The sequence below is a fragment of the Buceros rhinoceros genome, unplaced genomic scaffold (genome assembly GCF_000710305.1).
Source record: "Buceros rhinoceros silvestris isolate BGI_N320 unplaced genomic scaffold, ASM71030v1 scaffold760, whole genome shotgun sequence".
NCBI classification, from domain to species: Eukaryota; Metazoa; Chordata; class Aves; order Bucerotiformes; family Bucerotidae; genus Buceros; species Buceros rhinoceros.
The window spans coordinates 24,817-37,252 of NW_010388798.1; the positions used below are offsets into that span (position 1 = coordinate 24,817).

Sequence of the window (12,436 nt, forward strand, 5' to 3'; positions counted from 1 at the left end):
CAAAAAGAGCAGTGAAGTGATTGTCCCCCCGTCCTCAGCACTGGTGAGGGCACACCTCAAATACTGTGCCTGGGCCCCTCCCTACAGGAAAGACATTGAGGTGCTGGAGCATGTTTGGAGATAGGCAATGAAGCTGGTGAAGGGTCTAGAGCACAAGTCCTATGAGGAGCAGCTGAGGGAACCGGGGCTGTTTAGCCTGGAGAAAAGGAGGCTGAGGGGAGACCTGATTGCTCTCTACAAGTACCTGAAAGGAGGTTGCAGTGAGGTGGGGTTCAGTCTCTTCTCCCAAGTAACAAGAGGAAATGGCCTCGAGTTGCACCAGGGGAGGTTTAGGCTGGATATGAGGAAAAATTCCTTTACAGAAGGTTGTCAGGCATTGGAACAGGCTGGCCCGGGAAGTGGTGGGGTCCCCCTTTACAGAAGGTTGTCAGGCATTGGAACAGGCTGCCCAGGGAAGTGGTGGGGTCCCCATCCCTGGAGTTATTTAAAAGATGTGTAGATGTGGTGCTGAGGGACATGGTTTGGTGGTGATCTGGCAGCATTAGGTGAACATTTGAACTCAGTGATCTCAAAGGTCTCTTCCAACCAAACCGATTCTCTGATTCTGTGTGACCTCCTGCCCTCTTCCCCTCCCCATATCCTCTACCTGTGCTTCTGGAGGTAGTAAAGACTGCTTGCACCTGAAGGTTTTATCTTATTACTTCAATTTAAATTGAATAAAGCAAAATATTACATGGAAAATTTTGAGCGATCCAAAATTTTGAGGGTATGTCAGAACTAACACAGGTAGGTAACATTTACAGGGATGCCATTTCCCTTGAGGTTTACTGCTCAAGGCTATTCTTGTAAAAATTATCTCTATATTTACATCTTTTTTCCACATGATGTCCCAGTTAAACGGTTGTAAATACAAAGTCATTAAATGCAAAGAAATTTAAGACACTGTAAGAAGATAATAAATGCACAAGTTGAGATAGGTTGATTGCCTAAATATTAGTAACTTAGATGTGTTAGTGCTTGTCACGTTGTGCTGAACCTGAACATCTAATCCCTTCCTCAGGCCTTTCTTACCCTAAAGCAGTGGGATGTGAGGTAGATCCTGCTTGGAAATAGCTCAGTGAACCTTGATCCAGCCAAACAGGAGGGAAGAACTGGATTGCCTCTCTGCAGGGATGGGTTGATGGAATGCCGGAGGGCCACAGCAGGACCTCGGTGCTCAGGCAGGGATGACTGGAGGCTTTTACGGTCACAGCCTGCAAAAGGGATACATAGCGCAGGATTCCAGATTCCGAGGGACCCCTTTGAAGAGAGCCCCTGGAATGCAGAAGCCATGAAGTTGTGCTTCCCTCTACAGTCTAGGCCCCAGCCAAGAAAAATGACCCACAGCAGCCTTGAGGGGACTTCAAATTTCTGTTGCTCAGAGGCCGTTTTGCATCCAATGTGTCAAGCAAAGCTGAGACAAGAAGGAGGATAAAGGTTTATTTTGTGAAAAAATACCTACCGTGAAGGTTCTGAAGCAGACTGTGCCTCACTGGGCTTAGCCTCAAGAAATCACAATGTAAAAAATCCAGATTTTACTCTGCATAAATATTTGCCATGTTTGAATTTTATTTTTTGTTAGTCAAATTGCATAACCAGATAACAGAACAAAATAAATCAAGTGGATAGACCACAGCCTCTCGCTCAGTCTCTCCCCATATACAGCGGGATGGGTGAGAGATTAGGAAGTGAGGGGTGTGTGAAGCAAAGGCTCACCACCTCCTGCAGATATATTGATGTCCTGCGAATCTCCAGATAATGACTACCTTGGAAGACAACCATTACTCCACCTTCTTCTGCTAGCCCAGTCTTATTCCTGAGAACAAAATTATATCACATGGAATGTCCCTTTGGAGAACTTGGGTCAACTGTCCCAGCTATGTCCCTTCCCAGCCTCTTTTCCACCCATCCTCTTCCATACACTGTGGAGGCAGAGTGTGAAACAGAAAACCCTGATGCTGTACAAAGAGTGTTCATCAATACTCAAAACACTGATGTGTTACTAACACTGGTATAACCACAAATCCAAACACAGCACCATACAGGCTGCCATGAAGTTAACTCCATCCCAGCTAGACCCATTACATTCACAAAGACATCTGAGCAGCTCTTGACTTGCATTAACTCCACGGTTTGCTGCATTCAGGTTGGGCAGAATCCAACTAGGTCTCCTATCCAAGCCAAATGACCAAGAAAAAGTGATCATTGGCCACTGAACCATTCAATTTTACTTCACTCTTTAATCCCATTCAAGTCCAAAGGTGGCTCAGGTCTTAGTTTCTATATATGTATTTTTCTCTAGTCCTCTGGTGCCCATCAATGAGTTCTGTGTAGATAAGACATAGTTTTATGAAGCGTCCTTGGTCACAGCAGGGTTACTCGTCTCATAAAACGTCATAGTGTAAACATTTCAGAAGCAATATTGGAAGTCTTCTTCACAGATCTTTATACCATGGAAAGCTTTTGTTTTCACTGTGTGGCTACAGCAACTTCTATTGTTAAATATCTCTAATGGTTTTCCTTCTAATCTCCTTGAACTCTCTCTACACAGTCCATACTCTCTGGCATAGGCACAGGTTGTCTACTGAATCTAAATGATATGGCTATGATGTTCGGGCAGGAAATAATTTTTCCTGACCCTCACCAATTTTTGTCATTCAAGATCAAGTCTGCAAAATTCCTATAACTAAATCCGTTTCCTTTTGATATTGATCTTATTAGAATTACATTGATTCCTACGGATTTTGAGCCCAAAGAAATGAAAATTCTTTTCACAGAAAGTTTTTATTTCAATTCAAGCCGGATATTAATTAAGAGGAAGGGAGTTGACAAATTTTCAGCAGAAAATAAAATGGAACACAATGTCTGTCCTTTCTCAGCAAGTTCTTGTGTTTAAACTCTCCTTTTCAGTTCTGCCCATGACTCAATTAAAGATACATGTGAGTTGCACAACAGTCTGTCAAGTGGAATGGGACACGGGAGGCTTTCAACTCCCTCCTGTGTATATGAGGAAATAATCAGTACCACACGCTAGAGTCACGGAGTTCGAAGTGGTTTAAACACATCCTCATCTCCTGCCACCCAGACTCTGGTCCAGATCCTCCTTTATTCCCACAGTCAGACGTAAAGCCAGTTGCTGAGAAAGAAAAAGACGAACCTGCCCCTAATAATAAAACAGCTTTTTTTCATCAGGCTTTAAAATTGGGACATAGCTAAGATTTCCTGTGAGCCTACCAACACGCGCAGAAATGACCACGTGGCGGGTATCCGGGCTGTTTCCAGTATCAGGTGGAAGCATCGTTCAGTTAGCAACTGTTTAGACGTTACTGGGTAATGTTGTCCTCTCTTGCATTATTTAGCAGAGATTTGGTATAGATCACCTCTCTCTGACATCAAAGTCTTTCCTGTCACTCCAGTCAGAAGTACAGTTGGTAAGCTAGTAACCCACAAACTCTTCCATACATGTTTAACTATACCTGTACAAGCTGTCCGGTTGTGAGAAACAGCAACGGTCTTCAGCCATTCATGTGCCTTTCCTTTCAGATTAGATGTAATATGGTCACAAAACTGCATAGCCTGAAGAAAGTCATGAGCCAGCCTCTGGACTGGTGTTTTCAGGCTTCAAAACCTATCACTTCCAGTAGGGTTTGGCAGAGCGAAGCTGAGATGAGTGTTGGTACCAGGGGACCAAGGAGGCTGTGGCTGTCCTGCTCAGCTTTGTTTTTCTCTGCCAGTACTTCACGGACCTCTGTTAGACGGCACTGAACAGCTGGAGGTAGGAGATAGATAGAACCATATTTGTTAGGCTAAGTGCCTCTCTTTTTTCCTGAGAGCTTTCCACCAGTCTTGTAAATGACATTTAATATCTGCACAGTTCTCCAACGTAAAGAGACTCTCCTGAAAGGCCAGCTTACTTAGGAAGAAAGGGACAAAGGCTCCTATTCCTGGTGGACACATTTAAAGAGCTCCCTTCCCATCTCTGTAAAAACAGCAGAAACCTCTTTAACTTCCCAGAGCTGGATTCCCTGCAGAATAAGATACCTCGCAAGAGAACCTGCATCAGAAAAGTTACCTAGGCAGTGTTGCACGTACTCCCTAGGAAATCCAGGAGTTTCAGTGGGACAGCGCTCCCATCCGCTGCATCTCTGCCTCTGCATCGACCAGCACAGCCAGGCTGCCTGACCAAAAGGCTGTTGCAAAATGCCTTTGTGTATAAGGAACTCGGGGGAAGCACAGAAAGGAGCAATTATACAGTAACTGCACTGATGAAGTTACAGAAAGCGTACTTCCCTATGACCCTGTGGTTTCACTACTGGAATAATAAGAAAAGAGAGAGGCAAAGCTGGCTGCTAGCTGTGACATGACATCATCAAGGAAGTCAGGGGAAAGATTTGTTTAATATGCTTTCATTTACTTCTTAGAATAGTGATGACATTGCATTAACACCACCAATAAGTGAGTCACGAAACTGCCACTGGGAGCTATCAGAATGTATATAAGCATTTTAGCTGTGGTCTTGGAAGAGAGAAGGTCAAATCCTTTCTGCTGCAGCAAGGCTCCCTGGCAAACTGGGCACCATGAAATACCTCCTACTTTGTGCTGCCATCCTCCTGCCTGTGAGCCTGGCTTTTCCAGCACCACTTAAACCAGAACCACTGAGCGGCACAGCCCTTGAGAACCTAAAGGTATGTTATCAGAGGAACAACCTAACTGCATTACGATTTTTGATTCAGCTTCTACATTCCTTTCCTAGCTGTTTATATTAGCTCCTTATCTTAAATTACCACAAGAGGTTTTGCAGAGGTGATATAAAACAATTTAAATTTGCTGACTAGCTTAGACACCCTAAGCCTAACTTACAGAAGAGATCAAGTTCCAGCTGCTAAATAAAAGGGAGCATGTCGTCTTTCAAACACCTCAAAAATGCTATGTAGGGGATGTTGGAAGGCTGCGGATTTAAATGTTCAGTAAATTGTTTTTATGTAAAAGGATTAAGTGCTAACAGTGCTTTGCTGCTATTGCTGCTCTTTGTACATACGCTGATCTATAGTACATAGAGGACAGCATTTGGCAAATATTTCAGTCAAGGGGAAAATATATCGAGAAAATCTATCTAAATCTATCTAAAATCTATCTTAAAAAATCTATCTTTAAAAAATCTATCTAAAACTAGCTATGACTGCAGGATGATTAAACAATGCAATTACCAAAAGATCACAGACATACATAATAATTTTTATTTTCCTTTTCTTCTTTCAGGAATATCTTGACAAATTCTTTCCTGTTCTTACAAAAACGCACGACCTAAACTTAGAAGAGAGGATTAAACAAATGCAGAAGTTTTTCCACCTGACTATAACAGGAAAACTAAATACAGAAACAGAAGAAATATTGAAACAGCCCAGATGTGGAGTCGCTGACGTAGCAGACTACAGAACACTTCCTGGGACTCCAAAATGGAAAAAGACACATTTGACTTACAAGTTAGTGATGTTTCAGGTTTTATGGAAAAGGTGTTGCTTTGTATTTAACTCTGCGGCTCTCTTTCACAGCCTCAATGACACTTATTGTTTCCCTTTGCTGACAGGATTGTCAATTATACACCTGATCTACCTCAAAAGAAAGTGGAGGAAGCAATTAGAAGGGCTTTTATGGTATGGAGTGATGTGACCCCACTGACGTTCCAAAGAGTGTACACCAGATACGCGGACATTATGATTCAATTTGCATATGGTGGTGAGACTATTTGCCATTTTTAAAATGCAATGGTCCATATTTGACTCAAAGCATGTATTTTTATAGCCACAGCTTTAAGAAAGAACAAAGAGTTTGGAATTATTCTGGTCTGCATAAATTTTATCTTCTCTTTATCATGCCTCCAAATTTATATGTTATGATTCAGTTTAATCCTCCAAAACCATTAGAAAATCCTTCAGAGTTTCAGCAGTGAAATGGAGAGAGAATTCAGTTCCACACTGAGACACCTAAATTTAGATGTTCGAGGGTCAGTCTGCCTTCCCAAATAGTGCGAACTAATGGGATCAGATCTGTAGAGCAAAGCAGGTGGTTCTAAAGATCCAGCCTCCGTAGGCTGGATTCAGTCAGGTTCAGGCAGGTTTACTTTGGTCTATATCTAGTATGGTTCCCTGCACTAAACAGTCTGTGGCAGCTGGGGTGCATTATTTTTGGCCATAGAGAGTATCTTCTGGTTGATTTTCTTCTAGAAGAAATCCCATTGGTACACTCCAAGATTGCACTAAGGTGCAAGCTAAAGCATGGTAAATGCAGACAACCAGTAGAGTCACTTTAGAAGCTCACTTGTGATCCAGACAAATACGTGAATGAACTCATACCTGGCACCTAAACCAACTCAACTTAGCCAAACTAAATGCTTAATTCAAGGTTGGCTGACTTGTTCTCTAGATCCATTGACAACATCTACTAGATCTCCATTGACTGTAAGTGAAGATCAGACACCTGGCTCACAAGCAGATGATTGCATATAAACACCAAAATGTCCCAAGCTCATGCTTCCTTGATGGGAAGCATGTTACACTGAGAAGAAGAGTTGTGCCAGTCATTGTTGCCAGCCAAAGTGAGAAACTGGAATGGGTTTTAATGCCTTGTCACACACTAGGACTAAGTGTCCAGGACTAGAGTTGCCCCAAAGTCCATCCACATGGTCTGGGCGAAAGGACACAGAATAGCATCTGAGTCTCCAAATACTCCTCAATCAAGTCAGAGCTCACTGAGGAGGGAGATACTCTCAGAGGTGGTACAAATGTACCATCATGTCAGCTCCCGCACTCGAGGTAGGAAATGGTAACTTTGCCCATGCTCCGTGACAGAAGTGGGTAATAGACCGTATCCCAAAGTGGGGGACAAATGAATTTAGCTCTTCAGAAACATGGTTATCTATCCCAAATCATTATCTTTCTCTAAAATCAGTACAAGTGAGAATGTCTACAACTAATGTTGCCCCGCACTTTCCATTAAGTATTATTAAGCATTAAGTATTATTCTGAAACAATCCCTGACTGCTGCCTTAGAACCACATTCTGACATAGGCTCAGAAGAAATCTTCAGCTCTTTCTGAAACATGCAGCAGCCAGAATTATCAAATACAAGTTTCGAACTTAAGTCATTGATTTGGAGTGTTTCCTAAGCCTTGCTCCTGATTTTTACAACCTTGTTGCTATCATGGGATTTTTTTCAATGATTGGTAATCTGAAGCACAGACAAGCACCGTGCTTCGATTTGCTGAATTTAAACATCACAGCTGATGTCATCTGATGACACTTCTTTCTTTTCAAATGCAGAGCATGGTGATGGATATCCTTTTGACGGAAGAGGTAACACACTAGCTCATGCGTTTCCACCTGGAGAAGGGATTGGAGGGGATGCTCATTTTGATGATGCTGAAAAGTGGTCAGAGACCAATCGAGGTAAAACCCACACGCGTGTGTGAAGGGGAAAGGCAAATACTGTGCATGCTAGAAGAACATAGCCATAGAAAATACCTTCCGTAACTCTTCATGCTTCAGTACCATTTCTGTTCTTTTCAACCACCTTTCTAAGTACTTGTGCTTCATGATCATTAGCATCTACATAACGCCTGTTCTGTTTGCATTTTAAAGCACTTTTCACAGCTAAACGAGGACTACGAGCCTCTGATTTCTATTAAATTATGAAAAGGTAAAATTACTTGCTTGGTTGACTAAGCAGAGTTGGAAAGAAACTCAGGGTCTCTAGACGTGTATGCAAGGGATCAGTAATGTTTTTATTAAAATACTACAGTTTATTAAAATGCAATTTATTAAAATATTTAAAAATACTACTATTTATTAAAATACTACTACATAAGAAAGTTCAGTAATAACCAATCAAAACTCTGACGTTTCATTCCAAGGGAATGAAAGACATAAATTCTTCTGCTACTTCAATTCTTTGTATGCTAAAAAGACGTCGGACCTTTAACATCACTTTCTCTGCTTCTGTTCTTCAGAAATTAATTTGTTCCTTGTTGCTGCTCATGAATTCGGCCATTCTTTGGGACTTGCTCATTCAGATGTCCCTGGAGCTCTGATGTACCCCCTCTACTCATATGTGAACCCAGCAACCTTTAGGCTTCCAGAGGATGACAAACGAGGAATTCAGAAGTTATACGGTAAATTCCTAATGAGATTTGATTTTCAAGTGAAAACCTAGCAGGGTACAGGTTTCACTACTCTCCCTGATTGCAAGGCCTCATCATATTACCAAACATAAAGAAGAAGGGAGCAAACTTGGGCAAAACACATTCCTGTATACTCCATCCACTACATTCCTTCTGCAGGGTGACCCCACTGTCACCAAGAGGTGATGGAGCAGCAGTGCAGCTGCCTGGCACACTGTCTTCCTGCACATGTATATACTGCCAAACAAATCCTGTGGACCTTGCTCTGCAAATGAGCTGTGTCAGAGAGTGGAGCTACTGGCAGGGAAATGAGAGATAAAGTGTCACTTATCAGGTCAATGGGACAGTTCAGCGAAGGCAGAAACTACTCAGTGGTAGGAGTGGAGCATAACCAGAATTGAGCCCACAGAGCAAATCTTGCCAGGTTTGCTTTTCTTTAGGCACCACCTTCCTCAGGGCATGCCAGAGGAACATTAGGAATAAACCATAATTGTCTGCATTGTCCATTTCCAGTACAGACTCTATATTTTGTGCTTTTTCCCACAGGGAGAAAGTCATATAACTCCTGAAGAAAATGTTTCGAAAAGCCAAAGAATTCACATGTGGTTGTTTTGGTGTTCCAAATTCAATCCTCTAGCTAATTAAAGTGGTAAACTCCTGGACTGCATTTTCTCACACTGAATTATTATATTGATTTATTTGCACTTTACACAATTCCACTTAATTAAAAAAGAACAAGCTTGTACGCTCTGTTGTCTAAAGTGTTGTCTTTCTTCTTGCATTTCACTGGGGGGTTAAATAACTCCTGCGTGTATGATGGACAGACAGACAAATACCTTTCAGAATAGAGGCATAGCTACCTTAACTCCGCTGCAAAGGAGGATGCCTGATTACCTGCCATAACTGAAGAGCTGATATGACATGAGAAAATGCATTCATGTTTATCAATCCCAGGAGAAAATGCCTGGCTCCCTCAGCAAAGCATCACCTGAGAAACTTCAAAGCCCCCACTGGACTCTTGTCCTTGGAGAGGTTGGGAAGGATGCGATGAGAACAGCTTACTTTGCACACAGGCACTGGTGTGCAGGAATACTGGAGCTTTTTTGTATATTTAGCAGGATAAATTCTTACGGGTCCAACAGTTTCCCCATCAGGAGTTTTTTATGCTCCCTGATGGGGAGAGAAGGTTTCTTCTACCTCAACACATTTGCCAAATATACACAAAGGTCCAGCTTTTCAAAAGCGTACCAGCATCTCCCAGCCTTTATCCAAAAGCCTTTTCCAGTTCAAGAGCTGCTTTCTAGTGATGCGAGGGTTCTGCGCCCACATACAAGTGGGAAAAAGTTTTGCTCAGCCCCCCATTTGGTGCAGGACACCCAAGAGAAGGAATTCTGCTGATGGGGGATGGGGGACACAAGAAAGTGGTGGCATCTTTTGCAGTTCAAGGGCGAGTGGAAAGGAGGAGAAGCAATTTCACTCTACCTTTACTTAGAAGACTCAAGTCCTGCTCTCTCAAACACCAAAGAGAAACAGTTCCCAGGGTAGCATCTAAACAGTAAAACACTTCCCAAGGCAGGCCTAATTGCCAGTCAAGTTTCTGGGTACCAACTGGTCTCTGGGGTTTGCTCCTCCTGGCTCCCTGTAGCTGGAGGAGATGTGAAACAAATTGCAAGGAATGAAGGTCAGTTCCTCTCTGTCACATTGGGAAACCACCTTTGCCAGATTTCCTTCCGACCTCGTCTAATCACTCCCTTCCTAGCTGAAACTTTTCTTTCAAGGTGCTGCATGAGAAAATGGATCTTCACTCTCCATGGGATGCCCACTGCTGTGTGGTTGCCTTGGAAGATCCTCCAGCAATGGCAAGGGAGCAACCCTACAGTCACCTCCTCTATAAGGAGGGAGAGCAACCAGCTGAAAAGGGGAGGAGAGAGAATTAGAGCTTCAAAACTGCCAGATGGACAGCAGCATACTCCATACAGAATTCTTGTTAGTCCACCCCATCTAACCTAATATGTGCTGCAAGAAGCAGCACCAAATGGTGGGATGGCTGAAATAAATCACTGACATATAGCCAGAGTCAAGGATATGTCAGGATAGAGTATGAAGCACGGTTCCTTCAAGTGCTTTCCCCTCAGGTTTCTCCCCGCTGGTAAGACAGATGTTTGACAACACTCTTATCATTTACTGGCCATTTGTTCCACATGAAGCTCAAAGATGAAGCAGGTAGTGCTAAGGAGATATTATTCTGAGGGCACAGGTGTCTTGAGGTACAAGAAAAGTAGAAAGTCCTGGTTCCTTCAAGTGCTTCCCCCTCAGGTTTCTCCCCTCTGGTAAGACAGATGTTTGACAACACTCTTATCATTTACTGGCCATTTGTTCCACATGAAGCTCAAAGATGAAGCAGGTAGTGCTAAGGAGATATTATTCTGAGGGCACAGGTGTCTTGAGGTACAAGAAAAGTAGAAAGTCCCAGAACAGGGCATCAGATCCCAGACTGCATTAAAGACTACGAAGAACGGGACTAGTGAGCTCTCCAGCCTGTGCGGACACTTGACCAACTTGGGTCAACCTGGGAGGTCCTGGAAAGATGGAATATTGACAGAAATTACCAAAGTCCCTGCAGGGAACATAGCACAAAACAGAGACACGCCATGCTCTTTATCGAGCTCAATTCACTCGCTAGTCCAAACACAGAGGACACGCTTCATCAGAAGAAAGACTGCAGAAATAACCATTCCTAAGGATGCCTGATGCATGGTACAACCCTTGTAGCACGCCAGAGGAGGCACTGTACTGGCAAATGAGGAAGGTACAAGAACAAATCCTTGACTGAAAGTAGCAGGAGTGTTTTCTAGTGTACAGTTAGTTTCTGTGTGAACTGAGAGGAATGGGATAAAAATCCAGAGATGTATTCCTAGGAAAACTGCCTTGACAATGGGGCACATCTGGGAGACAGCTTCCAGTGAGCACCTGAGCTGACTGGCCTGCACTGGTCGGGAGTGAGATATCATTGTGTTTTGAAGAAGGCATCTCCCAGAGGCAGTAGAACTCAGTTAGCATCTCCACACCATGTGAAACGAAGTAGAAGCCAGGATGCTTGTCCTCAGAGAGAGCAAAGGTACCGCCGATGAGCTGTCAGCAGCATCTTGCTTCTTGCCGAGCTTCTCTTGCGCTTCCATTCGCATACAGCACCTCTCTCTCCCTCGGGGAAAACGGCTGCCACTGGCACACCTCACCCTGCTTCCTAGATGCTAACTATGCGAATCTGCCTCCATCTAGTGGTACAGCTCGGCAAGCAGCACTGGCTTTACACCCTGTTGTAAAGTACATCCTACCCCTCCGCAAGCCCACAGCAATTAATACTCATCCCACTACCAGGGGAAACCGGCTACAAGAGCAAATTTGGCAAAGGTGCTCTTGCCTCTTCCTCTTCCATTTATTCTCCTGCACTCTGTGTAAGTTTTCACATGCTCCTTCTAGAACTTATCTGAGGACGTCCAAGTGCGTTACGCCACTTCGATAGCATCTGCTCCCTCTTCCATACATGAAGAAACCTATGAGCTTGTCATTTCCTAAACCACCACAAAAAGGCAGGAAGAGTTGCCATCTCTTCTATTCTGTCTTTGCCAAATACAGCAGAAACAGCATTTTACTCAAAGCACTGGCAATTTCTACAGTTTAAGTTCATACCATTTCACGGTGAGCACAGTGACTTACCAATCCTCCTTTTCTAGCCTGAAGTCACTACTTTTTTTCTTTCATGTTAACCTCTTTATGTAACATCACTCCTTCTTTCCAGAAAATTGTAGATATTTTTTAATTACTGTGTCTCCTCTTCTCCTTGTTGATTGTAACAGCGTTTGGCTATGCTGGGGTAACGCACATTGAAACGCGACCTCAGCCCTTTCTTTCGCTCTACCATTTCTCCCACCCAGCAAGGGAGACTCTTTAATCCACAGCTTCTCCAGAACAGATGGCATGATGTCCTTAGGACTGGATTCTTCTGGAATCCTGGAAATGGAAACATTTAATTACATACAGAAAGCCAGGAAGAATGTTATGCTGGGCATAAAAACATTTTATGTTTTTACATATTCATTTCCCCAGTGAACAGCTTACCAAACAAAGAAACAATAGAGAATATGCGTCCAGGCGGGTTTTGCATATCTCCAGAGAAGGAGGCTCCACAACCTCTCTGGGCAGCCAGTTCCAGTGCTCTGT

The 12,436-nt window shown here is 43.2% G+C and overlaps 1 protein-coding gene across 1 annotated transcript; it reads left to right on the forward strand.

The window, feature by feature from the left end:
• Positions 1–4,616: 4,616 nt before the first annotated feature.
• Positions 4,617–8,206, forward strand: MMP7 (matrix metallopeptidase 7 (matrilysin, uterine); the record flags this gene model as incomplete). Its single annotated transcript, XM_010131306.1, has 5 exons — positions 4,617–4,724; positions 5,299–5,522; positions 5,627–5,775; positions 7,359–7,484; positions 8,045–8,206. Coding segments are annotated over exons 1-5 (769 nt in total), but the record flags the coding sequence as incomplete, so codon positions are not given.
• Between the last annotated feature and the right edge of the window lie 4,230 nt (positions 8,207–12,436).